This window comes from Phoca vitulina, unplaced genomic scaffold, assembly GCF_004348235.1.
Source record: "Phoca vitulina isolate PV1807 unplaced genomic scaffold, GSC_HSeal_1.0 scaffold92, whole genome shotgun sequence".
NCBI classification, from domain to species: domain Eukaryota; kingdom Metazoa; phylum Chordata; class Mammalia; order Carnivora; family Phocidae; genus Phoca; species Phoca vitulina.
The window spans coordinates 1,278,650-1,303,803 of NW_022589795.1; the positions used below are offsets into that span (position 1 = coordinate 1,278,650).

The 25,154-nt window shown below is 47.2% G+C and overlaps 2 protein-coding genes across 2 annotated transcripts; both read left to right on the forward strand.

Annotated features, from left to right (window-relative positions):
- The first annotated feature begins 11,131 nt into the window (after positions 1-11,131).
- PSME3 (proteasome activator subunit 3) lies at positions 11,132-16,443 on the forward strand. The gene is made up of 11 exons (XM_032396573.1): positions 11,132-11,391; positions 12,087-12,119; positions 12,241-12,303; positions 12,502-12,606; positions 13,518-13,566; positions 14,115-14,227; positions 14,460-14,528; positions 14,670-14,737; positions 14,837-14,891; positions 15,012-15,098; positions 16,044-16,443. Exons 1-11 carry the CDS (start codon positions 11,350-11,352, stop codon positions 16,122-16,124), a joined length of 765 nt encoding a protein of 254 aa, XP_032252464.1. The 5' UTR covers positions 11,132-11,349; the 3' UTR covers positions 16,125-16,443.
- Positions 16,444-16,952: 509 nt separating this feature from the next.
- On the forward strand, positions 16,953-24,871 carry AOC2 (amine oxidase copper containing 2). The gene is made up of 4 exons (XM_032396572.1): positions 16,953-20,819; positions 22,696-22,981; positions 23,214-23,343; positions 23,672-24,871. Exons 1-4 carry the CDS (start codon positions 19,232-19,234, stop codon positions 23,936-23,938), a joined length of 2,271 nt encoding a protein of 756 aa, XP_032252463.1. The 5' UTR covers positions 16,953-19,231; the 3' UTR covers positions 23,939-24,871.
- The last annotated feature ends 283 nt before the right edge of the window (positions 24,872-25,154 follow it).

The window sequence follows — 25,154 nt, forward strand, 5'->3', positions numbered from 1 at the left end:
GCCCGGACGGGACGTGACGTCATGACCGTCTTGCTGTCGCTCGGGAGGTCGGTCCCGGTCTACTCGCTGACGGGCCCCGCCGCGCCACCTAGAGGCTGAGCTGGGAAGCGCGGCAGGCGTGGGCCGGTGGGCAATGGTAGCCAGGGGAGATGCAAGGACCGAGTTGGAAAAGAGTGAGGAGCCTCACCCGATCTGTAATTCTGTGACTTTTCTTTAGATTTGTTACTTCTGAACGGAACCACTTTAATTCTTCTTGCAGTATCAATTTTAAAAGTTTCCTCTTGGGGGAGCTGGGCTTCTTTCAAATGCCCCTGAAAGAGTGGTGGACACACTTGGAGGGGAAGGTGAGGAGGTAAATTTTATCGTGTTTTATTGTGTATTTTAAAATTTCAGTTACAGGGCACCTGGGTGGCTCAGTCGTTTAAGCATCTGCCTTCGGCTCAGGTCGTGATCCCAGGGTCCTGGGATCCAGTCCCGAATCGGGCTCTCTGCTCAGCGGGGAGCCTGCTTCTCCCTCACACTCTCCCTCTGTGCTTTCTCTCTCTCGCTCTCAAATAAATAAATAAAATCTTCAAAAAAGATATAAAATTTCAGTTATTAATTAGGAAAAATCAAGCGCTTCAGATATCAAATATTCAGTTATTAAAATTATAAAACTAAAACATTTTTGTCTTGGTGCAGGAATAGACCACAATCAATGGACCATAATATAGTTCAAAAATAGACCAAGTTTACAGGGGATTTAGTATGTGGTAAAAGCTAGTATTTCAAATCGGTGGGGAAATGAGCTACTTAATAAGTGATGATTGGAGCCAAAGAGTCATGTAGATAGCAGAGAGCTAAATCTCTACCTCCCTGTTTATGCCAAAAGAGGCTCCAAGTTGGTCCAAATTTAAGCATCAAAAACACAATGGTTAAAGGTACTAGATGAAAGCATTAGTGAATATTTTTTATAATCTTGGAGTGGAGAAAGTCTAAGTATGACATGAAAATCAGAAACCAAAGAGGAAAATATGGAATTTTACTCCTTAGAAATTAAAGCTTTCTAAACCATCAATGACACTGTAAAAAAAAAAAAACTTACAAAAGAAAAATGTAGAAAATAGTTGAAGCTCATAAGACAAGTTAGTTTCCTCAATATACAGAGCTCTATTCAATCAAAATACAGAGCTTTATTCAAAAAAACACCAAAAGACCAGTCATGAAATGGGCAAAAAATATGAAAAAGTGAGCCCGCAGAACAACAAATGATTGATAAAGAAATAGATGTTTCATTTCATTTGTAATTAAGTCAACAGAAGGTAAACTTGAGTGGGGCAGCATTGCTGATTTATGAGATTGGTAAAGGCTAAACCAGTTGATAAAGCGATGATGAGCATTCACGAAATTCTAGAATGTCATTGGCTGGGAGTGTAAATTAGTATAATCTGTTCAGAGGTCAATTTGCAAATGTCTATTAAATTTTTAAGTATTCACATTCTTTGACTCATAAAATTTCTTTCTAGGAATTTTCCTAATAGATCTACAAGTGCACAAATATATACGTACAAGAATGTTCACTGCTAAATGTCCTTCACTTATAGAGGATTGTTTAAATAAATTATGGTATTAATTCATTCAGCAGAATACTATGCAGCCATCAAAAAGAATAAAGTAAAATTGCTTTTTATTTGGTTAATTTGGCCACTTTGAGAATAGTCTGAAGAAGGGCAAAGGTGGAAATAGGGAGACCAGCGAAGAGGTTTTTCCATGAATTGAGACAAGAAGTGTCAATTGAAATAAAAATTATAAGCAGTATACATGGTATGATTTTATTTGTATAAAAAATAACATGACATATGATATGACATGTGTTATGTGGACAATGGGACAGAGACTTTTTCTTCTACTTAAGACAAGTTTGTACTGCTGGATTTTTTTTACAATAAGCTTACAATTCATTTACAACAAAATCAAACCTTTATAGGAAGATAATATAACAAATACAGGAAAGTTAGGGGATGGTGTCATAAAGTTACCCATAATCTCACCACACTACAATTTTTATGTTTTCCATTAAGATGTGTTTTTCCTGTGTACTTTAACCCAGTTGTATTTGTACTTATAATCTGTATGTAATTTTTGTATCCTTTTAAAATTTAATATTACATATTATTTTTTATTTTGCTACACAATTTTTTTTTTAAAAGATTTTATTTATTTGACAGAGAGAGAGACAGCGAGAGAGGGAACACAAGCAGGGGGAGTGGGAGAGGGAGAAGCAGGCTTCCCACGGAGCAGGGAGCCTGATGCGGGACTCGATCCCAGCACCCTGGGATCATGACCTGAGCCGACGGCAGACGCCCAACGACTGAGCCACCCAGGCGCCCCGCTACACAATTTTTGTAATTGTTATTCTCATGGCTGCATTATGTACATCAAATGAGTGACCTTAATGTATTTCTTCTTTGCTGGAAATTTCCATTGTTTCCAGTTTTGGTGATTACAATAATGCTGCAATGAAGAGCGGACTGCTTCCTGTGTTAGGGTCTCACAATTGGAATTACTGAATTAAAAGAGCATGGCTATTTCATGTCTGCTGACTAACATTAGCAATTTCTTTAGAAAATGGTTGCACATAATTATATTCTGCCTCCAGCAGTGTATGAGAGAGCCTGTTTCATGATGCCCTGACCAGTATTAGATATCATATATCTGAGGAATAAGGGCCCCCAAAAATGGCACTTCCCTGTTATTTTCATTGGCATCATTGGTTACTTGTACATATTGGCTTGCTGTAGTTTCTCTTTTTTGGAATTTTCTGTTTGCATCCTTTGCTCATTTATCTTCTAGGTTTTTTTTTTTTTTTAAGATTTCATTTATTTATTTGACAGAGATAGTGAGAGAGGGAACACAAGCACTGGTGAGCTGGAGAGGGAGAAGCAGGCTGGAGAGGGAGAAGCAGGCCCCCCTCTGAGCAGGAAGCCCGATGCGGGGCTTGATCCTAGGACACTGGGATCATGACCTGAGCCGAAGGCAGATGCCTAACGACTGAGTCATCCAGGTGCCCCGATGTCCTAGGTTCTTAATATTTTTCTTAACATTTTTCATCAATTGATGTGAATTCTGTTTAATAAAGGTGTTTTCCAGGTGTGCAAAAGTTTTGCATTTTTACAAAGTCAAATCTGCTTTTTTTCTTGGTGACTTATGTTGCTTAGAAAGTTGTTTCCACAGAATAAATAAATATTATAATGAAATTAAAATTTTTAAAAGACTTTATTTACTTATTTGAGAGAGAGAGGGAGAGAGAGAGCACGAGCTGGAGCAGGGGGAGGAGCAGACGGAGAGGGACCAGCAGACTCCCCGCTGATTACAGAGCCTGACGTGGGGCTTGATCCCACAACCCTGAGATCGTGACTGGAGCTGAAATCAAGAGTTGGACACTTAACTGACTGAGCCACCCAGGTGCCCCTAAATTAAATTTAAAAAAAGAAAGTTGTTCCCACTTCCAGAAATACCGTTCCTATTATTTTAAATGTATGTGATCTTCCTATAACTGGTATTAGATGTGTTATGTGGAACCAGATTGATCTTCTCCCGGTATTGCTAACTAATTAGAGATTACACCCTTCTTCCTCTTGGATCTTTCAGCATGAGACCCCCCCTCACTCTGGAGGAGGTGAGTGGAATCATCGCCAAAGAATTCTCACCTTGACCTGGTGTGGCCGGTTCATAGTCCCACATTTCTTCCTGCCTGGCTGCCGCTAACACCATCTCAGAAAGGCGTATAGATGTAACAAGCTTCTAAAGAGTAGAGCATATAGAGATTACAACTGAGGGTTTAGAGGTCTAGATTGCCTGGGTTCAAAAACCTATCTTTGTCATTCATACAAGTCTGTGCCTTGTTTCCTTATTTATAAAATGAGAATAATAGTATATGTCACATAGGGTAGTGTGATGATTAAATGAGCTAATAATATGAAGCACAAAGAGCAACGCCTGGCACATAGTAAATTCTGTGTGCCCTGCTGCTTGGAGGATAAATGACAATAAGCATGCAGAGTGTTTGAAGAATTGTCAATAATGGACAAAATACCCTAAGTCATCGATTCAACAAATATTTATTGAGGACCTACTATGTGCTAGTCACTCTTCTACGTCTGGGAGGATGCACTGGCAAACTATATGAATAGTTTATATTCTAGAGGAGAGAATTTGACAATAAACTTGTAAACAAATAAGATGATCAGATAATGGTAGGTATTAGGGGTTGAATTGTGCCCCCACAAAATATGTTGAAGTCCTGACCTCCAGTACCTGTGAATGTGGCCTTATTTGGAAATAGGGCCATTGCTGATGATCAAATCAATGAAGTCTTTAGGGTGGGCCCTAATTCAATTCCACGGGTATCCTTCTAAAAAGGGGCAATCTATGGGGCACTTGGGTGGCTCAGTCGTTAAGCGTCTGCCTTCAGCTCAGGTCATGGTCCCAGGGTCCTAGGAGCGAACCCCGCATCAGGCTCCCTGCTTGGCGGAAAGCCTGCTTCTCCTTCTCCCACTCCCCCTGCTTGCATTCCCTCTCTCGCTGGGTCTCTCTCTGTCAAATAAATAAATAAAATCTTCAAAAAAACAAAAATAAATAAATAAAAAGGGGCAATCTGGATACAAAGATACACGCGGACAGAGGGAAGACGCGTGAAGAGACATAGGGAGATGATTGTCTCCAAGCCAAGGGACACTTGAGGCTCCCGGGAGCCAGGAGATAGGCCTGGAGCAGGTTCTTTCCCAGCACCTTTAGAGGGAACACATCCTGCTGACACTTTGATTTCAGACTTCTAGTCCCCAGAACTGTAAGAGAATTCCTTTCTCTTGTTCTAAGCCACCCAGTTTGTCATCAAACGAATATAACCAATATAATAGGTATGATGAGGAAAATAAAAGAGGATGATCTGATAGAGAATAAGTAGGGGCAAGGGTGGGTGGAGTTACGTCACTGGGAGATTCAGGAGGCTCTCTGTCAGCTGGCAAACCATTGAGGGTGATAAGCAGGGAAAAGACATGATCTGGCTTATTATTTATTTATTTACTTTTAAAGTTTTCATTTAAATTCCAGTTGGTTAACATACAGTGTAATATTAGTTTCAGGTGTACAATATAGTGATTCAACACTCCTATACATCACCCGACACTCATCACAACAAGTACATCCCTAATCCCCATCATCTATTTCACCCATCCCTTCACCCACCTCCCCTCTGGTAACCATCAGTTTGTTCTCTATAGTTAAGAGTCTGTTTCTTGGCTTGTCTTCCCCTCTCTCTTTTTTCCCCCCTTTGCTTGTTTGTTTTGTTTCTTAAATTCCACATATGAGTGAAATGATACTTATCTAGTTCTGTTCCTGGGATGAGACGAATCCAGGGTCCTCCTACTCTGCTGCCATCTTCCTCCTGTCTTGTTGATCTGGCTTACTTTAAAAAAAAAAACAACTGTTTACTGAATTATAAAATACAAATAGAAAAGGACAAAAATCCTAAATGTACAGCTCAATGAATTTTCACAAATGAACACACCCATGTAACCAGGACCCAACTCCCTTCGCCCGTGTCCCCTTCCAGTCACTACTCACCCCAAGGGGAAACGATATCCTCAATTCTAACACCATAGATTAGTTTTGACTGTTTTGAACTTTGTGTAAATGGAGTCATACAGTATGTACTCGTTTCTGGTTTCTTTTACTCAATATTATGTTTGTAGATGCATTTGTCTTGTGTGTAGTTTTATTTCATTCATTTTCAATACTGTGCAGTATTCCACTGTGTGAATATATTAAAATTTAGTTATCTGTCCTACTGTTGAGAGACATTTGGGTAGTTTCTGGTTGGTGCTATTGTAAATAGCTTTGCTATGAACATTTTTAGTCATGTCTTTTGGTGAATATATTTATGCATTTCTGTTAGGTATATTCCTAGAGTTGGGAATATGACCCAGAAATACATATATATATTTATTTGTGTATTAAATATATATTTACACGTATATATGTATACGTACATACGTGTATGTACATCTATGTGTATATATATGATTACATAATATTAAAATATTTTAAAATACATAAACTTACTCAGCTTTAGTAGATACTGCCATAACCGTGGATGACATATTAAAAGATAATTTGGGTGCTGAGTAGAGAATAGAATATGGTAGTGGAGGGTGGCAGCAAGAGTGAAAATGGAGAGACCAAATAGGAGTCTATTGTAATAGTCCTAGTAAAGGGTGACAGTGGCTTCAACTAGGATAACAAGTGAAGAGATGGAGGAGCACCTGGGTGGCTCAGTTGGTTAAGCACCTGCCTTCGGTTCAGGTCATGATCCCAGGGTCCTGGGATCAAGCCCCACATTGGGCTCCCTTCTCCCTCTCCTCCCTTCTCCCTCTCCTCCCTGCTCGTGCTCTCTCTCTTAAAAAAATAAAAATAAAAAATCTTTTTAAAAACAACAAGTGAGGAGATGGAGAAAAGCATACTCATACAGGATGCATTATACAGGTAAAGCTAACAGGACCTGCTGATGAATTAGATGTGGGGAGCCGAGGGATAGAGAGGAATCAAGGTTGACAGTTCAATGTTTGGTTTGGAAAACTAAGTGGATAGTTGTCTGTTACTGAGATGGGGAAGAGCAGGAAAATAACAGCTGTATGGAAGAATCAAGAATCCTGGTTTGGCCACATCAAGCTTGAGATGCCTATTTGCTACCCAAGTAGGAATGTCAAATAGACAATTGGAGCTCAGTGAAGATGTCAGGACTGGAGATACAAATTTAGAACCATTCAGCATACAGATGGTATTCATAGCTATGAACATGGGTAATACCTCTTAGGGAGAAAGTGTAAGTGGAGAAGACTTAAGGATGTAGGACTAAGCCCTGGAGCATGCCACCATTAGGAAGTGAGCAGTAGAGGAAGAGCCAGCAAAGGAAATAGGTCACTGGTGAGTCTGGAGGAATGTTGGAAGAACAGTTTGCCATATGTGTTTTTTTTTAAAGATTTTATTTATTTATTTGAGAGAGAGAGAGAGCACGAGTGGGATGAAGGGCAGAGGGAGAAGCAGACTCCCCGCTGAGCAGGGAGCCTGACGTGGGGCTCGATCTCAGGAGTTCGGGATCATGCCTTGAGTCAAAGGCAGACGCCCAACTGACTGAGCCACCCAGGTGCCCCGCCATATATGTTTTAAAAGGTGGAGTGGTTAGGGATGCCTGGGAGGCTCAGTCAGTTGAGTGTCCAACTCTTGATTCTGACCTCTGATTTTTGGTCATGATCTCAGGGTTATGAGATCGAGCCCCGTGTCAGGCTCCGCGTTCAGTGGTGAGTCGGCTTGAGATCGTCTCTCTCCCTCTCCCTCTGGCCCTCCCCTGCTCGCGCACTCTCTAAATAAATAAATGAAATTTTTAAAAAAATTTTTTACAAGGTGGAGTGATTAATGTATACCACCAAGAAATTCAAGATGAAGAGGTGACTATCAGTATGGCAGTAATTGGTAAACTAACAAGAACTATCTCAATGAGAACATGGGGTGGGAGAGCCTGAGTGGAGTGGATTGGAATGAGTGGGAGATGAAGTAGAGTAAGAGACAATAATATCATTCAAGAAATCTTGGCATGGAGAAGAGCACAGAAATGGAGTGATAGCTACAGAGGAATCTGGGTCCATTTTTCTCAAGATGGGAGAAATTTGTCATGTTTGGAAATGATCCAGTAGAGAGGGATAAATGTAATATAGGGGAAAAATGGATAATCACAGGAGCACAGACCTAGAGAAAGTGAAGTGTATGGGACCCAATGCACGAAGAGTTGGTTTTTGATGGGAACAGGGATCTTTCCGTCAATGAAAGAGGAGGAAGGGCAGAAAGTACTTGCAGGCTGGCAAATTTGGTGGGGAGAGGAAGTTCTCATTTGCTTCTGTTTTCTCAATGAAGAATGAGCCAAAATCATAAATTGGATGTGGTGGGGGAGGGATAGTCAAGGATTAGGGAAATGAGAAAGCATAACACTCATTTGGAGTGTAGGAGAGTACACTTGTCAAGAGCATGTAGTAGGCTCTTCGGCAGTGTTGTGCACCCATTTGAGATTTGTGGACATGAATTTAAAGTGGTACCAGTCATCAGTAATCACATTTGATTCACAAGGACCAGAAATGAATAGAGTTTGTTAAATGTAGTGGCCCTCAACAACTGTTCACTGAATAAATAAATAAATGAGTGGAGTATTATATAAAACATTTGGATAGGGAATTAGGAAGGGAAATAAAGAACGAATGGGTATCTGTCTTCTTACAACCTACCTGAAGACAAAACACAATTATTTGAGAACAAAGCCATATTTCAACAAACACAAACATATTAAGTTTTCAACTTAAAGTTATTAATTCTGAAAGAAATGCAGGGTAATTTCTTTTTTTTTTTTTTTAGATTTTATTTATTTGACACAGAGAGACACAGCGAGACACAGCGAGAGAGGGAACACAAGCAGGGGGAGTGGGAGAGGGAAAAGCAGGCTTCCCGCCGAGCAGGGACCCTGATGTGGGGCTCGATCCCAGGATCCTGGGATCATGACCCGAGCCGAAGGCAGACGCTTAACGACTTGAGCCACCCAGGTGCCCCGAAATGCAGGGTAATTTCATACTTAAGATAGCATGAAGTTAATTTGGGAAAGCATTCCTGAAGTTAAGTTCCAGATAAGAGTTCAAAAGTTACTAGGTACAAGTGTTATCAGAAAGCAGAGGTAAAAGAGAGAAAACTAGTAGACATTAATAAGCAAGATGGGTAGTATGGGCTATGTTGCATATATCTTGAAGAAATGGAAAAGGACCTGGAGTTTGGAAGCAGCGATGACAATAATTACATAGTTTAAGGAGTAACCTCTTCATGCTAAGCACTAACAGTTAGCTTAATTGACAATGGCTTCTATTTATCTGGTCCCTGCCTGTGTCCACACACTAACTGTGTTAGTTCTTTTACATATGTATGATTTCCAATATTCACAAATACCCCACAGAATTACATATTATTTATTTATAATAAAATTCCTTCTCACAGATGAGGGAATTGAGACCCAGCATTTCAGTCATTTCCCCAAAATATCACAGTAAGGAGCTGAGGTAGGATTTGAACCAAGGTGTCTCTGATTCCAAAGGCCATAGTCAATGGCACTTCATTTAACTGTGTATTCCCACCATTTCCCTTGTGCTTAACGCAGAGGCCTACCCAGGATAAATGCTGAGCAGCGAGAATGACCCCAAAATGTAAATCAGACAACCTGCCTTCGTACTTAATCCAAATTGTTTCCCAACAACCCTCCCCACCCCACTCCCATCCCCCACTCACTAACTAGTCTTTCAATTTCTTCAACAGGACAACCTCTTTCCTTCCCCAGGGTGTTTGCCTGTGCCGCACCTGTACTTTTGGAGGCTCTTCCCCTCACTCTTCCCATGCTAACCCCTTTATATCCTTTATTTTTTATTATTTTTTAAAGATTTTATTTATTTATTTGAGAGAGAGAGAGACACAGCGAGAGAGGGAACACAAGCAGGGGGAGTGGGAGAGGGAGAAGCAGGCTTCCCGTGGGGCAGGGAGCCTGATGCGGGGCTGGATCCCAGGACCCCGAGCTCATGACCTGAGCCGAAGGCAGTCGCTTAACCAACTGAGCCACCCCGGCGCCCCGCCCCCCTTTATATCCTAGCTCATCACTTCATCTGAGAGGCTGGCCCTGGCCATTCTATCTAAAATAGACCCCTGGTGTTCTCTACGTCAGTCATTTCTTTCCTAACATTTATCAAATTTTGCAATTATGTTGTCAGGTTATTTTCTGATGTCTTTCCCCAGTATTAGGACTCAGGAGGCCAAAGAACTTGAGTCCTGTTTACCTTTGACTTCCCTGAAATGTGCTTTTCAATACAGGAGTCCTAGTCATATGTGGAACCTCTGAATTGAGATGTACAGTCAGTGTGAAATTCATACTGGATTTCAAAGACTTGGCATGAGCAAAGAATATGTAAGATCTCATTCATATTTTTATATTGATTACATGTTGAAATGATAATGTTTGGATAAACTGGGTTAAATCTATGATTAAAATTATTTTCACCTGTTTTACATTTTAATGTGGCTACTAGATAATTTTCACTCATATAAGTGCCTTGCATATTTCTGGGCTCTGGGACAATGCTGTCCCAGGGCCTAGTACAGTGTCCTACCCCCATTTTATTGCGCGAAATAACCAATGTTAAGAGACAAACCAAATGAATGGATGAGTGAAGAGCTATGGTCTCTGCCTCTTTTTTTTTTTTTTTTTTAAGATTTTATTTATTTATTTGACAGAGAGAGAGACAGCTAGAGAGGGAACACAAGCAGGGGGAGTGGGAGAGGGAGAAGCAGGCTTCCTGCCGGGCAGGGAGCCCGATGCGGGGCTCGATCCCAGGACCCCGGGATCATGACCTGAGCCGAAGTCAGACGCTTAACGACTGAGTATGATCTCTGCCTCTTATTAAGAAAATAGATACGGCATTGTCCTGGAAGTCAGGAGATCTGGGTTCTGGTCCAGGTTTACTAGAAACACTATGTAGCCTTGGACAAGCAATGCCCAACTCTGGGTGTCAATTTGCCCATCAGGCAGCTGATCTCTGAGGTCTCGAAGTGTATGAGAATTAGTGGCGGAGAAAGGTGGGGAAGCCTGGTACAACAGAACTTGACTTCTGTTTGGCTCCAGCCCAACACCAGAGCTTCGGGCGACGGGAGGAGGCAGCAAGAATCACAGACTAGAAACCCCCGGCCCGCCGGCTTCCTCGGGCCGACGTCACTGGGGCGCGACGGCGTGGTCCGTCCGGTCCTTGATGCTGCAGCGGTTCAGAGGGTCCCTCCGGCGAGGGCGAGCGCCGAGCTAACACAATGTCAAATAGTACTCGAGTCTCTCCAACGCTCAGTTTTCAGCAAACCACCCTCTGCCGCCCTCCCTCCTGCTTCACCCTTACCCGGCACAGGAAGCCGGGAAATACGAGTCCGGCCCCGAGCGTCCAGTGCTGGACCCCAGCGCGGCTGCGCAGGGCACGTGCGCCTCTCCGGAGTCCCGGCGATTGGCTGTGACGTAACTTCCGGCGTGAGCGGCGAAAGCCGGGAGGGCGAACGAGAGAGCGAGCAGGCAGCAGGCAGCAGGCGGGCGGGCGGACGGCACGGAAGGAGGGAGCGAACGAGCGAGCAGTGAGTGAGCCAGCGAGGGCGGCCGCGTCCCTAGAACAGCCGAGATTCTCCCCGTCCCTCTGACCCCCTCCCCGGAGCCCACAGCGCCTCCGGTCTCCAGTGGAGCGGACACGGCCCGGCCCGGCCATGGCCTCGTTGCTGAAGGTGGATCAGGAAGTGAAGCTCAAGGTAGCGGCACCGGTCCGGGCCTCCTAACCCCTCGCTTCGATCCCCGAGCAGTCTGACCGGCTCCCCACTCCCCGTGGCGTCTTTGTCTCCCTGGGGACACCAGCTCTGAGCTTCCGCTCAGCTCAGCCCAGCCCCCCCACTCCCGGAGACGGCATCGGGGGAGAGGATAATATAGGGTGGCCTTCTGAACCGCGTCTGGTGGTGGAGAGTCCCGGGGAGACCTCCGCGAACACGTGGTGGACTCAGCACTTTAGGCCAGTGACAGCTGGAAGTCCCCCAGCCCGGCAACGTCCCCGCCTCTGGATGCTACTGCTGCTGTACCCCTACCCTTGGCGTCGGGCCTGCCTGGTATCAAAGGCTAGGTCTGGATGGGGGCTTGGCACGTTTGTGAGCTCACATCTCGCCTGTCTACCTGCCTTTTGTTTGCTCTCAAATTCAGACAGCTTCAGATACAGGGAGGGAGGGTGGGAGGGAAGACAGGTGGGTGCTACCCTCAAGCCCCGCTTCCCTCTCCTGAGATGGAGAAATGGATCCTCAAAAAAGTAAAGTACTTACAGTCTGGGGGCCTCTCAGCCTCTCATTACAATTACAAGGTGAGGGGAAGACAGCTGAATTTGGGTTTTCCCATCCTGCCCTTACCGCTGTTGCCAGGTACTGATTTGCTGTTACTGAATTGTTCTCTTTGTTAATTTTAGGTTGATTCTTTCAGGGAGCGGATCACAAGTGAGGTGAGTGCAATAAATAGCAAAATAAGCATTGGTTGATAGTTGGGAATTTCCTAAAGAAGAGATTTGTGGAGAGAGACCTTCCCACAGTTATTAATTGAGCTGTATTTTCCTTCATCTTTAGGCAGAAGACTTGGTGGCAAATTTTTTCCCAAAGAAGTTGTTAGAACTTGATAGTTTTTTGAAGGTGAGAGACCCTTTTCTTTTCTTCAAATTCCCCAGTTTTTTTGGCTCTGGTCTTTCTGTCAAATGGGAGAAATCATGTGTCGATTCTATTTTGTTTTGTGCAGTAAAATACTCTCATTTCTTGCCCTTCAAATGAAATAGTTCTTTGTTCATTTTGAAAAGACTAATGTTGTTTTGGGGGTGGGTGTCTCTCTTTCAGGAACCAATCCTAAACATCCATGACCTAACTCAGATCCACTCAGACATGAATCTCCCAGTCCCTGACCCCATTCTTCTCACCAATAGCCACGATGGACTGGACGGTGTGAGTGTCCTGCATTTTTCTTTGTATTCTGAAGCAGTAGTTCTCTATTCTCTGTTCTCTACTTCCTAGTCAATTTGAACATGTACAGAGGAAACAGTGGTCTTAGGATCTAGGAACGAGGACTCTTAATGACATGATGATTCCAGTATACCACTTTTAGACCCTGATTTTTGTTTATAGCATGAAGTGTATAACCTAATGCTGCTCTGTCTTAGAGTAAGTTCCAAATAGGACTAATAGCTACAGGTTCCCTCAAGCTGTCTGGTCTGTCCCTGTGGCTCTAAGCAAGATTTTTCTCACCTGTTTGTGTCTTGAGTATTGTCACAGGATGAGCAGTTCTTGCTGTATAACTGCAGTCCCTGTCTTTGCTCCATATCTTTAGCACCTAGTGCTTGTCAGTTACATGTCCACGTTTTATAACAACAGTGATAACACTGTATTGTTGTCTTGAGTTACTGTCTCATTGATAGAGCTTGCAATTCTGGAAAGCAGAAACTGTCTTAATCAACTTTGTATCCCCAGCACCTAGTTCTGCACCTGGTACATAGCAGGTGCTAAATACATGTTTGTTGATTGAATATTGTGCTTCTTTGTGGAACCAGAAGATTTGTACATATTCCCTTAATTATCCTCACCCTGCATTGAATGGTTTATTTTTACTGTTTATTTATAGTATCAACTCCTCTCCCCTAATTGCTTAATGTGTTAGTTGAAAGGTTGGTCTTCCCAACTGGAGTGTAAGTTGCTTTGTGGCAAGAATCTTTCCTTAAAGCCCTGACTGTGCTTAGTAAATTGTGCATAAATTAAAACAACCTATGGGGCCAAAGAGGGGATTAGATTTGCTGGAAGGGTAACTTGTGATGGGGTTATGGGTGTCAGGAGCAGGCTAATTCCTGTCTCTGTATCCTTAGCCCACTTACAAGAAGCGAAGGTTGGATGAGTGTGAAGAGGCCTTCCAAGGTAAGAGCCAACCTTACCCCACCTACTCCCTGGCTTGCAGCCCTGAGCAGGAGGATTGATCTGGCAGTCTCTGGTCAGGAAACAAGATCGGATTTGCTTTTCCAGAGTTAGCATTCCTAAGTTCTCCAAACATGGTCATTATTTAGCGCACAAAACCTAATTTTCCAATAAACAGGGAGGGCTTGACTTAGTGTAGACTGCCAAGGGAGAGAGGTTGGAGGTGGCTACACATCTCAGGTTTTTCACAGAAGTCCCAGTTTCACATTATTTTCTCTTCTTCAGTAATAGTTGGTACATTAAATCTTTAGAGCACATTTTAATTTCTTTGTTCTTCAGACTTTTGGCATACTTTAGACACTCATTTGCTAATCCATGCATTTTCTCTTTTTGATTCTGTTGGTGGGGTCATGGTTTGTAGATAGGATTGTGACAGATAAAAGGCAGAGGTCATAGCATCTCATGGGTCTGGGGAAGAAGAGAGGAAGGTGGGGGGTGTTAATGTCCTGTCCTCCACCCCAGTCATTTGACCTTCTTCATGTCCCTTCCAGGAACCAAGGTGTTCGTGATGCCCAATGGGATGCTAAAAAGCAACCAGCAGCTAGTGGACATTATTGAGAAAGTGAAACCTGAGATCCGGCTGCTGATTGAGAAATGCAATACGGTGAGGCAGGGGCTAGTGACCTATGGGCTGACCCCAAAGAGCCTGGCTTAAACTATGAAAAATGTTGGATGTGGGGCAGGAGGCATGGCGGTGATAGAGGAGTTGGCACATGAAGTGTCTTGGCTCCCGTGCTCCTGGCATCTGGTCCTAGCAGCATGGATTGTGTACTTCGTGGCTTTGGCAGAAAAGGCAAGGGTCCTCATATGTATATATTGGTCCTCTCACCCTTCAGGTCAAAATGTGGGTACAGCTCCTGATTCCCAGGATAGAAGATGGGAACAACTTCGGGGTCTCCATTCAGGTAACATGCTTGTATTACAAACTGGACAGGAAGGTCCGGAAGGTTTATTCTCCTTTTCAACCTGCTTTGTGTGTGTTTTTCTTGGTCTGCTCTTCGGGTGACGTGGAAGTGACTTGACCTCAACACTTGTTTTTTTTTTAGGAGGAGACAGTTGCAGAACTAAGAACTGTTGAGAGTGAAGCTGCATCTTATCTGGACCAGATTTCTAGGTAGGGCTTCTTGGGCTTGGCCCAGGACTTGGGGGCTGGTGATGTGGCAAGCACTGTCCAGGGTCTCCTGCAGCTTCCTCCTCTTATCTCTCCTTTCAGATATTATATTACAAGAGCCAAATTGGTTTCTAAAATAGCTAAATATCCCCATGTGGTAAGTAAGGGTTTGGGGTCTGAGGGTGGAAGGGAGAGGGAGGAGTGGCCATTTCTCGGCCAGAGCTGCCTGTGGACAGGCCGGCCTCGGGGACTAGCCTTTCCCCTGCCCCCCTTTCAGGAGGACTATCGCCGCACCGTGACAGAGATTGATGAGAAAGAATATATCAGCCTTCGGCTCATTATATCAGAGCTAAGGAATCAATATGTAAGTAACCTTGGTCCCTGCCCACAGTCACCCTGGCTGTTAGTCCTGGCCACTCCCTGGGGTTCGAGATGGGAGAGGGAGTGGGATAAAAGGATAAATTCTCATCCATTGAGTGGTGAGAATTATGAGCTCGTTGCGGGTGCGTAGCTGGGGATCTCCCTTTCTGTTTGGACGGCAGGGGGTGCGGTGCAGTAGAGGTGTGAAGATGTAGACATTAGAGTCAGACAGGCTCGGGTTTAGAGCCAATTCTTCCTGTAATCTGTGGCCTTGGGCAAGTTGTTGAACCTTAGACTTCAGTTTTCTCATCTCTAAGCTAGAACATCACTAAGATAGAACTTAGAGTATCTATGGCACGAAGATGGGGGGTTTTTTTGTTTTGTTTTTTACAAAGATGGTTTTTAAAAATGAGTGAAATAGGAGCGCCTGGGTGGTGCAGTCGGTTAAGCATCCAACTCGTGATTTCGGCTCAGGGCATGATCTCATATGTAGTGGGATTGAGCCCTGTGCCGGGCTCCACGCTCAGCAGGGAGGCTGCTTGAGATCCTCTCCCTCTGCCCCTCCCTCACTCCCGTGCATGCGCGTCTGTGTGCGTGCTCTCTCTCTCTCTCAAATAAATAAATCTTAAAAAAAAAAGTAAAGTAAAGTAACACATCAAAAGACAAAAAAAAAAAAAGTAAAGTAAAATAACACATTAAAAGACCCAGTACAGTTGTTGGTTATGTTAGGTGCTCAATGAATGCTAGTTGTTATTAGACACCTGGGGCCTGGGAATTTCCCAGGAATCCCCGGTGTGTGGGTATAGAGAGGAGAAGCAGCCGCCCTGAATTGAGGTTCCAGTGAGTGAGATGGGGATTCTGCATATCATTGCTTGGGGCTTTGTGGGGTATCTGGTTTCTTTGGGAGGTTGGGGTGGAACAAATGTGACTCCCTGGCCTCTTCTCCCAGGTCACTCTACATGACATGATCCTGAAAAATATCGAGAAGATCAAACGGCCCCGGAGCAGCAATGCAGAGACACTGTACTGAGGCCAGGGCCGGGGCCAGGGCCAGGGGACTCTGTGAGTCTGGCTCAAGACCGACATTGCCTTGGTTTGTTACATGACTATCGTGATGGGGAAACTGGCTGGAAATAGTAATCACACCTCTCTCTGTTTTTAGTTAGAGTCTAATGAAACTCTCATGTAGTTCTGTGACGTGTTTACCTCTTTTTTCAGGCCTCAGGAACTCTTCTCTTTCCTTCCCTAATACCCCACACCCAACCTGTCCTAATTTCTGGAGAAGTCCAGGTTTGTGTCTGCAGGATGTTGGCACAAGAATACTTGTGTTTTCTCTCCCTGCCCTCTCCCTCCTGTGTCTTGAGCTTTGTGTTTTCTTCTGTTGATTAGCGGATTAGAAGCTGAGGGAACTGGAAGGAAAGTGCTAGGTGTTTTTTAGGAACTGGGGTGGGGGGAGGTTTCCAGCTCCTCTCCTCTGATGTAAGGTTAGTGTCTCTTGCCACTGTGTGGGACATTGGATCCTCCCTCCCACAGTTTCCCTGATGATAACTTAGGGTCTCCCATCCACATATGTTCCACCTTGAACCTGATCATGACAAGAAACACCTTAGGCCTTCCACCAAGTCTCTAGCTCCTTGAAATGTTTTTATAACTAGGATTTTCACATACACATATGTGTGTGATGGACACATACGTACAGACATGCACGCACATGCCTTCCTACTCCATTACCTGATTTCCTCATCCCATCGTCTGTGTTGTTTTCCTTTGTCCCGCCGTCCCCCCCAACCCCCACCCTATGAATTCTGTCACAAACACACCATTCAGAAGGTGATCGTCGTCTTGGTCCTCACCCACCGGGGTCCATCGTTCTGCTATTACATATAGCCTCTTGGTGCCCAGAGGCTGGTGAATTGGAGGAGAGCTGAGAGATGAGAAGCAGAGGATTTGGGGAAGGGCCCTTCCTCTCTGACTCGGGTCTTTTTGGGTGTTATTGCAAAGGCTGGTCCTCTGCTGGTTGCCTCTTCCTAGGCCAGTTGTAAATTGGGGTGGGGCTGTCTGCAGCTGTGAGGGCCAGACGCTGCTGCCCCTGCTGGGCTTTCCTATGGGACAGATAGTTCTCTTATTTATAGCACCGTGCTTCCAAGGACAGCAGCACCTGTGCGTACGTGTGTGTGCATGCACACACATGCGTGTACGCGTTGTGTGTATGTGAAAATCTACTGGGCAATCAAAACCATAGAAGAGTTGCCTCCTATTCCTCAAAACTTCCAGAGATATCACTTGTTACAGCTTTTCTGTTAACCCTCATCAAACCCCCACTTTTTTATTCTGCCGCTACTGGAGAGTCCGTATCTGCGGTCAGCCTGCCAGTGACTCTCTCGGTGTCTGTTTCTGACTTTTATTCTTCCCCTCTCTTCCTCTTGCCTTCAACCCCAATCACATTTCCACCCGGCTGCATCGTTTTTACTCCCAGTATGCTGTAGAGAAGGAGTCAGGATGCTGTCTTCCCATGAATAGTACTCAGTAACAAACCAATTGCATTTTAGTTGGGCAGTGCCCCTACCCACCCTCCAGATCCCTTCCAGCTAAAACCCTACCCCCCCCACCATGTGTTTCTCAGTTTCCCTTTTTGTTTGTTGGATTATTCTGCTGCCCCTCCTCACTCTATCACCCTTGGATCGTAATGTAAAATTCTTTTACCATGTCAAGAAATTATTAAAAATGCAGGTACTTTGACCTCTTTCTAAAGCTGCAGACCCTGGTGCGATGCTCTGGTGGCTAGGGACATACCCACACTCAAGTGCGTGCATACGGGGACACCCACCTCCACATACACCTCCAGCCACCCTATTGGTGTTTTTATTACCAATTGAGCTGCCTCTTTTCTCTAAAATAATGGAAAGACTGAGGCTTCTGCCTACCAAGAGGCAGGGGTGGGTCCTTCATTTGTGTTCAGTCTGAATTTATGTGAAAGTTAGCTCTTCCCAAACCTAAGCTCCTTCTGTCTAACTTCCCAGGATTGCAATTCCTTGCTCTCTCTCCCCGGTGATACCCATGAACTGCCAGTAGAGGCCGCCCTAGTTCCGCGTGTGGGGGATCACCTGGTTTGAGGCACAGCCTACCCGGTCATTTTCTTGACCTTATACTAATTCTCCCTGCTGAACAGTGTCTTAATCTCTTGAGGAGATGCCAGGGATTCCTGCTTTTGGTTTTCCAGTGATTGGGGAGGGTTGTCTAGGATCCTAGCTCTCTCTGAAATAAAGTTTCCTCAACTTCCACCTTGCAGAGTAGCCTTTTGATATCCAATGATCCCCTCATTTTCTCTGCGAAAAGAGATTTAAGGTCTTGAACAGTGGAGGAACGTGTGCTGTAGTCTGTTTCAGAGATCGGTACCAGTAGTAACAATTTTTGAATGCCTAGCCTGTGTTAGGCTCTGTTAAGTGCTTTACGTGCGTGACCACATTTAATTTTCACGAATCTGGGGTAGTTTACCCCGCCTTTGTAGGTGAGGACACTGAAACTCATAAGAAGTAACTCCTCTGAGGTCCTACAGCGTAGGGATCTGACTACTGATCCCAGGCTCTCACCTTTCCTTTCCCACTGACTAGGTAGAAGAGGCTTGATACTACGAAGCAAGGTCTTGGCCTCTGGCAGCTGGCCAAGTGCTTATTGCTGACCTGGGCCATGGGTTGTGGGAATATTGGCGGGTGGTGCCTGCTAGGAGGTAGGGAAATGGATAGTTCTGGTGCCTGCGTGTAGCACACAGCACTTAACTGGGCACCTGAGACTTGCATTCTTCCTCAGACCTATTCTGAGGGAAAGGTAGAGTTTAGGGTTGATCCACATGCCCTCTAGCCTGGTCTGAGTGATGGCAGCCAGAGCTCCTGCCATGCTGCCGCCAGGAGCTCAGGGGCAGGGGAGAGCCTGTGCACGTGGAAGTGGTGCCTGGAGCCAAACCACCGAACAGAAAATTGGAACAGAATTATATAAATTAAGGTCAGAAATTTCCTGTCCAACCCACAGGGTGGAGTTTTCTCCATTCCTATCCATCCTACTGAATATAAGCCCTGATTTGATGTCAGTAACTGGAAGGAGCAGCTGGGAGGACTCCCCTTTCAGCTGTCTGCATTCAGCATGAACCTCAAGGTAGTCCTCGTGTTCCTGGCACTGTCCCTCATTACCATCTTTGCCTTGGCCTATGTCTTGCTGACCAGCCAAGGTGGCTCCAGCCAGCCTCCCCGCTGCCCCTCCGTGTCCCCCAGTGCCCAGCCCGGGACACACCCCAGCCAGAGCCAGCTGTTTGCAGACCTGAGCCGAGAGGAGCTGACGGCTGTGATGAGCTTCCTGACCCAGCAGCTAGGGCCAGGCCTGGTGGATGCAGCCCAGGCCCGCCCCTCGGACAACTGCGTCTTCTCGGTGGAGCTGCACCTGCCCCCCAAGGCCGCAGCCCTGGCCCACCTGGACAGGGGGAGCCCCCCACCTGCCCGGGAGGCACTGGCCATCGTCTTCTTTGGCGGACAACCCCAGCCCAACGTGAGTGAGCTGGTGGTGGGGCCACTGCCCCGGCCCTCCTACCTGCGGGATGTGACGGTGGAGCGTCACGGGGGCCCCCTGCCCTACCACCGCCGCCCCATGCTGGGAGCTGAGTTTACCCAGATGTGGAAGCATTTGAAGGAGGTGGAGCTCCCCAAGGCACCAGTCTTTCTGGCTTCTGTCTTCAACTACAATGGCTCCACTTTGGCACCTCTGCATGCCACCCCCAGTGGCCTGCGCTCGGGGGACCGTGCTACCTGGATAGCCCTCTACCATAACATCTCAGGTGTTGGGATTTTCCTTCACCCAGTGGGGCTGGAGCTACTGCTGGACCACAGGGCCCTGGACCCTGCCCACTGGGCTGTCCAACGGGTCTTCTACCTCGGGCGCTACTATGCAGACTTGGGCCAGTTGGAATGGGAGTTTAAGGCTGGCCGGCTGGAAGTGGTTAGGGTTCCTCTCCCCCTGCCAAATGGGGCTTCATCCTTGAAGTCCCGGACCTCCCCAGGTCCTCTCCCTCCTCTTCAGTTCTCACCCCAGGGCTCCCAATATAGTGTGCAAGGGAACCTGGTGGCATCCTCCCTCTGGACATTTACCTTCGGTCATGGGGTGTTCAGTGGCATGAGGATTTTTGATATTCGGTTCAAGGGCGAGCGGGTGGCCTATGAAGTCAGTGTCCAGGAGTGTGTATCCGTCTATGGTGCTGACTCACCCAAGACAATGATGACCAGATACTTGGATAGCAGCTATGGACTTGGCCGTCACAGCCGGGGCTTGGTTCGGGGAGTCGACTGCCCCTATCAATCGACGATGGTGGACATCCACATACTAGTGGGTACAGGGGCAGTCCAGTTGCTCCCGGGGGCTGTGTGTGTATTTGAGGAGGCACAAGGACTACCCCTTCGGAGGCACCACAATCACCTTGAGAGTCATTTCTATGGTGGTTTGGCTGGCTCGGCCCTTGTAGTCAGGTCTGTGTCATCAGTAGGCAACTATGACTACGTTTGGGACTTTGTACTGCACCCAAATGGGGCGCTGGAAGGGCGGGTCCATGCCACGGGCTATGTCAACACGGCTTTCCTGAGTGGGGGTGAGGAGAGCCTCCTCTTTGGGAACCGTGTGGGGGAACGAGTGCTGGGGGCAGTGCACACGCATGCCTTCCACTTCAAGCTGGACCTGGACGTGGCAGGTGAGTGCTCGGGTGAGGACTGAGACTTGGGGGGAGCAGAGGGAAGGGAGGCCCCCAGATCGAGCCAGAAGCGGCAGAGGGTGGCAGGCCGGCACCACGACATACGGTGGCGGCGGAGCAGGGGCTGATTGGAGCGTATTCGGCTGCAGTCAGCCTGAAACCCTGGGCGTGCTGGGTATCTGGCCGGAGGTAGAAGGGGTGTCCCTACCTGACCCTGCTCACCCGGCCCCTCTGCCTCACTGCGGTTGTGAAACTGGCTTAAATGCAATGGCCGTGCCTGGCTGGCTTCCTCTCGAGTGCCTCTGCGGCTAGTGAGTTTGCCTGGGCAGTTGGGGCTGGAGGGGGGGCACTTAAGTTTTTTTCCTGATTCTGGGGGCCAGTGGAGGTGGGGAAAGCAGGGGCCTGAGCAGAGATAGGAAGCAGCCTATGGAGGTTTTCAGTGTAGAGTGGTCCTGGGGCACGAGGAGGGGGGTGCTAGTGGGGGGTTGTTTAACAGGATTTCATAAAACAGGACATAGGTTGGTGGCCTCACTGTCGTCCTGGGGAGGGTCCTCTCATCCCTGCCAGTGTATGTCCTCACCGCCGGCCCTCCGGTGACACGGCAGGCACGCAATAGGCTTGCTGCAAGTGTAGAAAGGGATTTCTCAAGTGGGGCTTAAAGCACAGAGAGGACTTGCTGCTCCTGACGGACGTTTGTCAACAACAAAATAACGAGCTTACCGAATCACAGACTATTAGACCCAGAAAGAAAAGTAGCGACCTACCAGACCCTCGCCAAACTGAGGAGGGTGGGGGGAGATGGAGGAAGCGACTGCCCCGGTATAATGGTTTGTAACTAGGTATCTTTTCTGTGAAACGTTTTCTTACCCTCTAGACTACAAAGAGGTGGTTTTGGGTGGGAGGAGAACTAAGAAAATTGCATGACTGAAAGGAGTCTATTATCTGTTCTTTGACATATTTGGGATAAGACTTTGAAGTTTCTCTTCAGCATTTTTGACATTAAAGAGCCTTGTCTCAGGAAGTAAAGTCGAGTCACATGTATTGGATCCCTGTAGTGTGGAGCGCGAGGGACAAGCAGCAGAGATTCTGGCCTCGGTACAGCGCTCTGTGGGGGGCCGGGGGCCTTCACGATCGGTCCTGTTTAAAGGAACTCACACCCGAACCTGCAAAGAGAGTATCATCAAGTGCCGAGTGGGGAAGGTGGGTGTACATTATGAGTGCAGTCGAGTTCTAGGGAGCTTTCAGACAATATAAGATCTAAAACTGCTCCCTTCAGAAAAAAACAAAGGGGTCCCTGCCTTGTGGAGAAGGAAAGCAAAGTTTCAGAGCTGGGAGGTAGATGCAGGGCGCCCTGGAAGGGGATTGGGTTTTTCCAGCCAGCTTCTCCAAGACAAATCTCTCTTTCATAGTTACAAGAATGTAACTAGCCACCTGCGTGTGCTTTTCCACTTACAGAGCTCAGCCACAGAACAGCTTTTATTATGCCTACTGTAGAGATTCAGAAAGAGAATCAGAGAAGCATAGAATCGGTCCAAGGTCCACTGGGTAGACCAGTGCTAACAGAACTCTGCGGTGATGGATATTCTCCATCCGTGTCGTCTGATGCATGTGGCAGTTGAACACTTGAAATGTGGCTAGTGTGACTGAGGTACTGAATTTTTAAATGGAACTAGCCACTTGTGACTGGTCATAGCCATATTGAACGGGGCAGGTTCAAAGAAGGGTTAGCGCTTGAATCCAGACCTTCTGGCTCCCAGCACAGTGCTCTCTGACGAGCCCCACTGCCCTTTGTCAGGCCAGCGCAGTGGGGCATCATGGGGAAGACAAGGGACTGTCTCACCTGGTGTGGAACTCCTCTCCCCCCTCCCCCTGGCAGGGCTGAAAAACTGGGTGGTAGCTGAAGACGTGGTGTTTAAACCTGTGGCAGCCCCTTGGAGTCCAGAGCACCAGCTGCAGCGCCCACAGCTGACTCGGCAGGTCCTCGGAAGGGAGGACCTGACAGCTTTTTCCTTGGGAAAGCCCCTGCCCCGCTACCTTTATCTGGCTGGCAACCAGACTAATGCCTGGGGTCACCAGCGTGGGTACCGAATCCAGATCCACAGCCCCCTCGGCATACACATGCCCCTGGAGAGCGACATGGAGAGGGCCCTCAGCTGGGGGAGGTGAGGAGGGCTCTGGGCACTGGGTGGAAGGGAAGTACTGGTCCTCTTCCCTGTCCCAGCTCTTGAAGACCCCAACTCACTACCCTTGGTTTACCATTCACCCCTGTGCCTCCTCTCAGCTCCGAGTAGATTTGGGATGGGGAATGGTCTCACGCAGAATCTGGTCCAAAGGACTTCAAGGCCAGGAATGGCCCCTGATCTGACACCACCTTCCTTCAACACTCCTGGTCAGATACCAGCTCGTGGTGACCCGGAGGAAGGAGGAGGAGTCACAGAGCAGCAGCATCTATTACCAGAATGACATCTGGACCCCCACTATGGCCTTTGCTGACTTCATCAACAATGAGACCCTCTTAGGAGAGGTTGGTAGCCCTAGGGGCAGAGGAGAGGGGCAACTTAAGCCCGAAGTCTTGGCTGCCCAGCTCCTGACTGTAGGTCGGAGGGAATGGTAGGTTTCCAGTTCTCAGATTCAGGGGCCAATGCGGGTCATCTCTCTTGGGGTGAGATTAGCCCTGGGACACCGACCACCCTGCAGCTTCTCACAAGGATCACCCCGCCTGCTGTGTGGACCCGGGGCTGGGTGGAGGTAGAAAGGAGGCTGAGGCTAGAGGTTGGGGATTGTGGCTGAGGAGGGGTGGTTCTTTGGGTCTTGTCTCCACAAAGTCTTTCAGCCTCTCCCTCTTCCCACAGGACCTGGTGGCTTGGGTTACAGCCAGCTTCCTGCATATCCCCCATGCTGAGGATGTCCCCAACACAGTGACTCTGGGGAACAGAGTTGGCTTCTTGCTCCGACCCTATAACTTCTTTGATGAGGATCCCTCTATCTTCTCCCCTGGCAGCGTCTACTTTGAGAAGGGCCAGGATGCTGGGCTCTGCAGTGTCAACCCTGTGGCCTGCATCCCCCACCTGGCGGCCTGTGTCCCGGACCTGCCCCCTTTCTTTTACCAGGACTTTTAGCCCCAAGGGTGTGGTGGGACATGGAGGGGGGTTGCTGAGACATTTGTACCTTTCTCTCTGTTCCCACTTCCTGCTCCCTTGATTCCTACCCTCTTAATGTCCCTTAGAAAACAGCCTCCCACACTAAACCCCTATATATCCCTTCCGTTAATTCTTATTTCCAGTTCATTTTGTTTAAATGATGGATTTATACAAATGATATGATTATTAAGATATTCAAGCGAAACCCCACAAATTCTACCACTCAGAAATAGCCAGTGTTCACATTTGGTGAACGTTATACCAGACATTTCTTTATGCATGTGCATTGAAATGGAAGAATAGATAGAATTTTGTAAAAATAGATGGTGTGTGTGATTTATAATAAAAGGTGCTACAAGATTTATCGCTTGAATTTCTTCTATTTGACTTTTGAAGTATCTAGAATCACCCCGAGAATATTAAGAACTCTGGCCAAGGAAATTAGCAATGGAAGAAGAGAGGGCAAGAGGGACAGACCAGGCCAAGGAATGCCGCTTGGGAGGCTGCGGGGCTGGGGGTGGGGTTTCCTTGGAAGCACAACAATAGTTCCAAGTTACAGGAAAGGGAACATCTGGCCCTGGAAGGTGGGGGTTGGGGGAAGAAGCCAGGCGAGGGGGACGAGGGGCTGCTCTGCGCAGACCCAGCTCCTTACTGCTGGTGCCTTTCCAGGCTCAACTGGTCAGTTGCATTATTTTTAAATCCCACTCTCCTGCCTCCCCCAGCTCTCCCCAGTTTCAACCCTGACCCAGAAAGCGGAGTCTGATTTGGAGCCTGGAAGACAAAGCCATGTAAGGTCTGTGGAAATCACTCCCGCCCTGCTTGGGTCCCGCCCCGCAAGCCCGGCCTGCCCCGCCCCCTCCCCAGCCTTCCCGTGTCCTTCCCACCCTCCCCACCCTCAGTATCCTGAGCGGCTGAACACTGGGAACCTCAGCCAGAGCCCAGGAGCCCCCCGACCCCCCTTATAGGAGCTAAGAGAGACCTAACTCTGCTGACCTGAGAATACACATCTCCACTCTGGTTCAGTCCTCTGTCCCGCTGTTCACGGACAATGAACCAGAAGACCACTCTGGTGCTCCTCGCTCTAGCTGTCATCACCATTTTTGCCTTGGTGTGTGTCCTACTAGCTGGCAGGGGAGGAGATGGGGGTGAACCCAGCCAGCCTCCCCGCTGCCCCTCCGTGTCCCCCAGTGCCCAG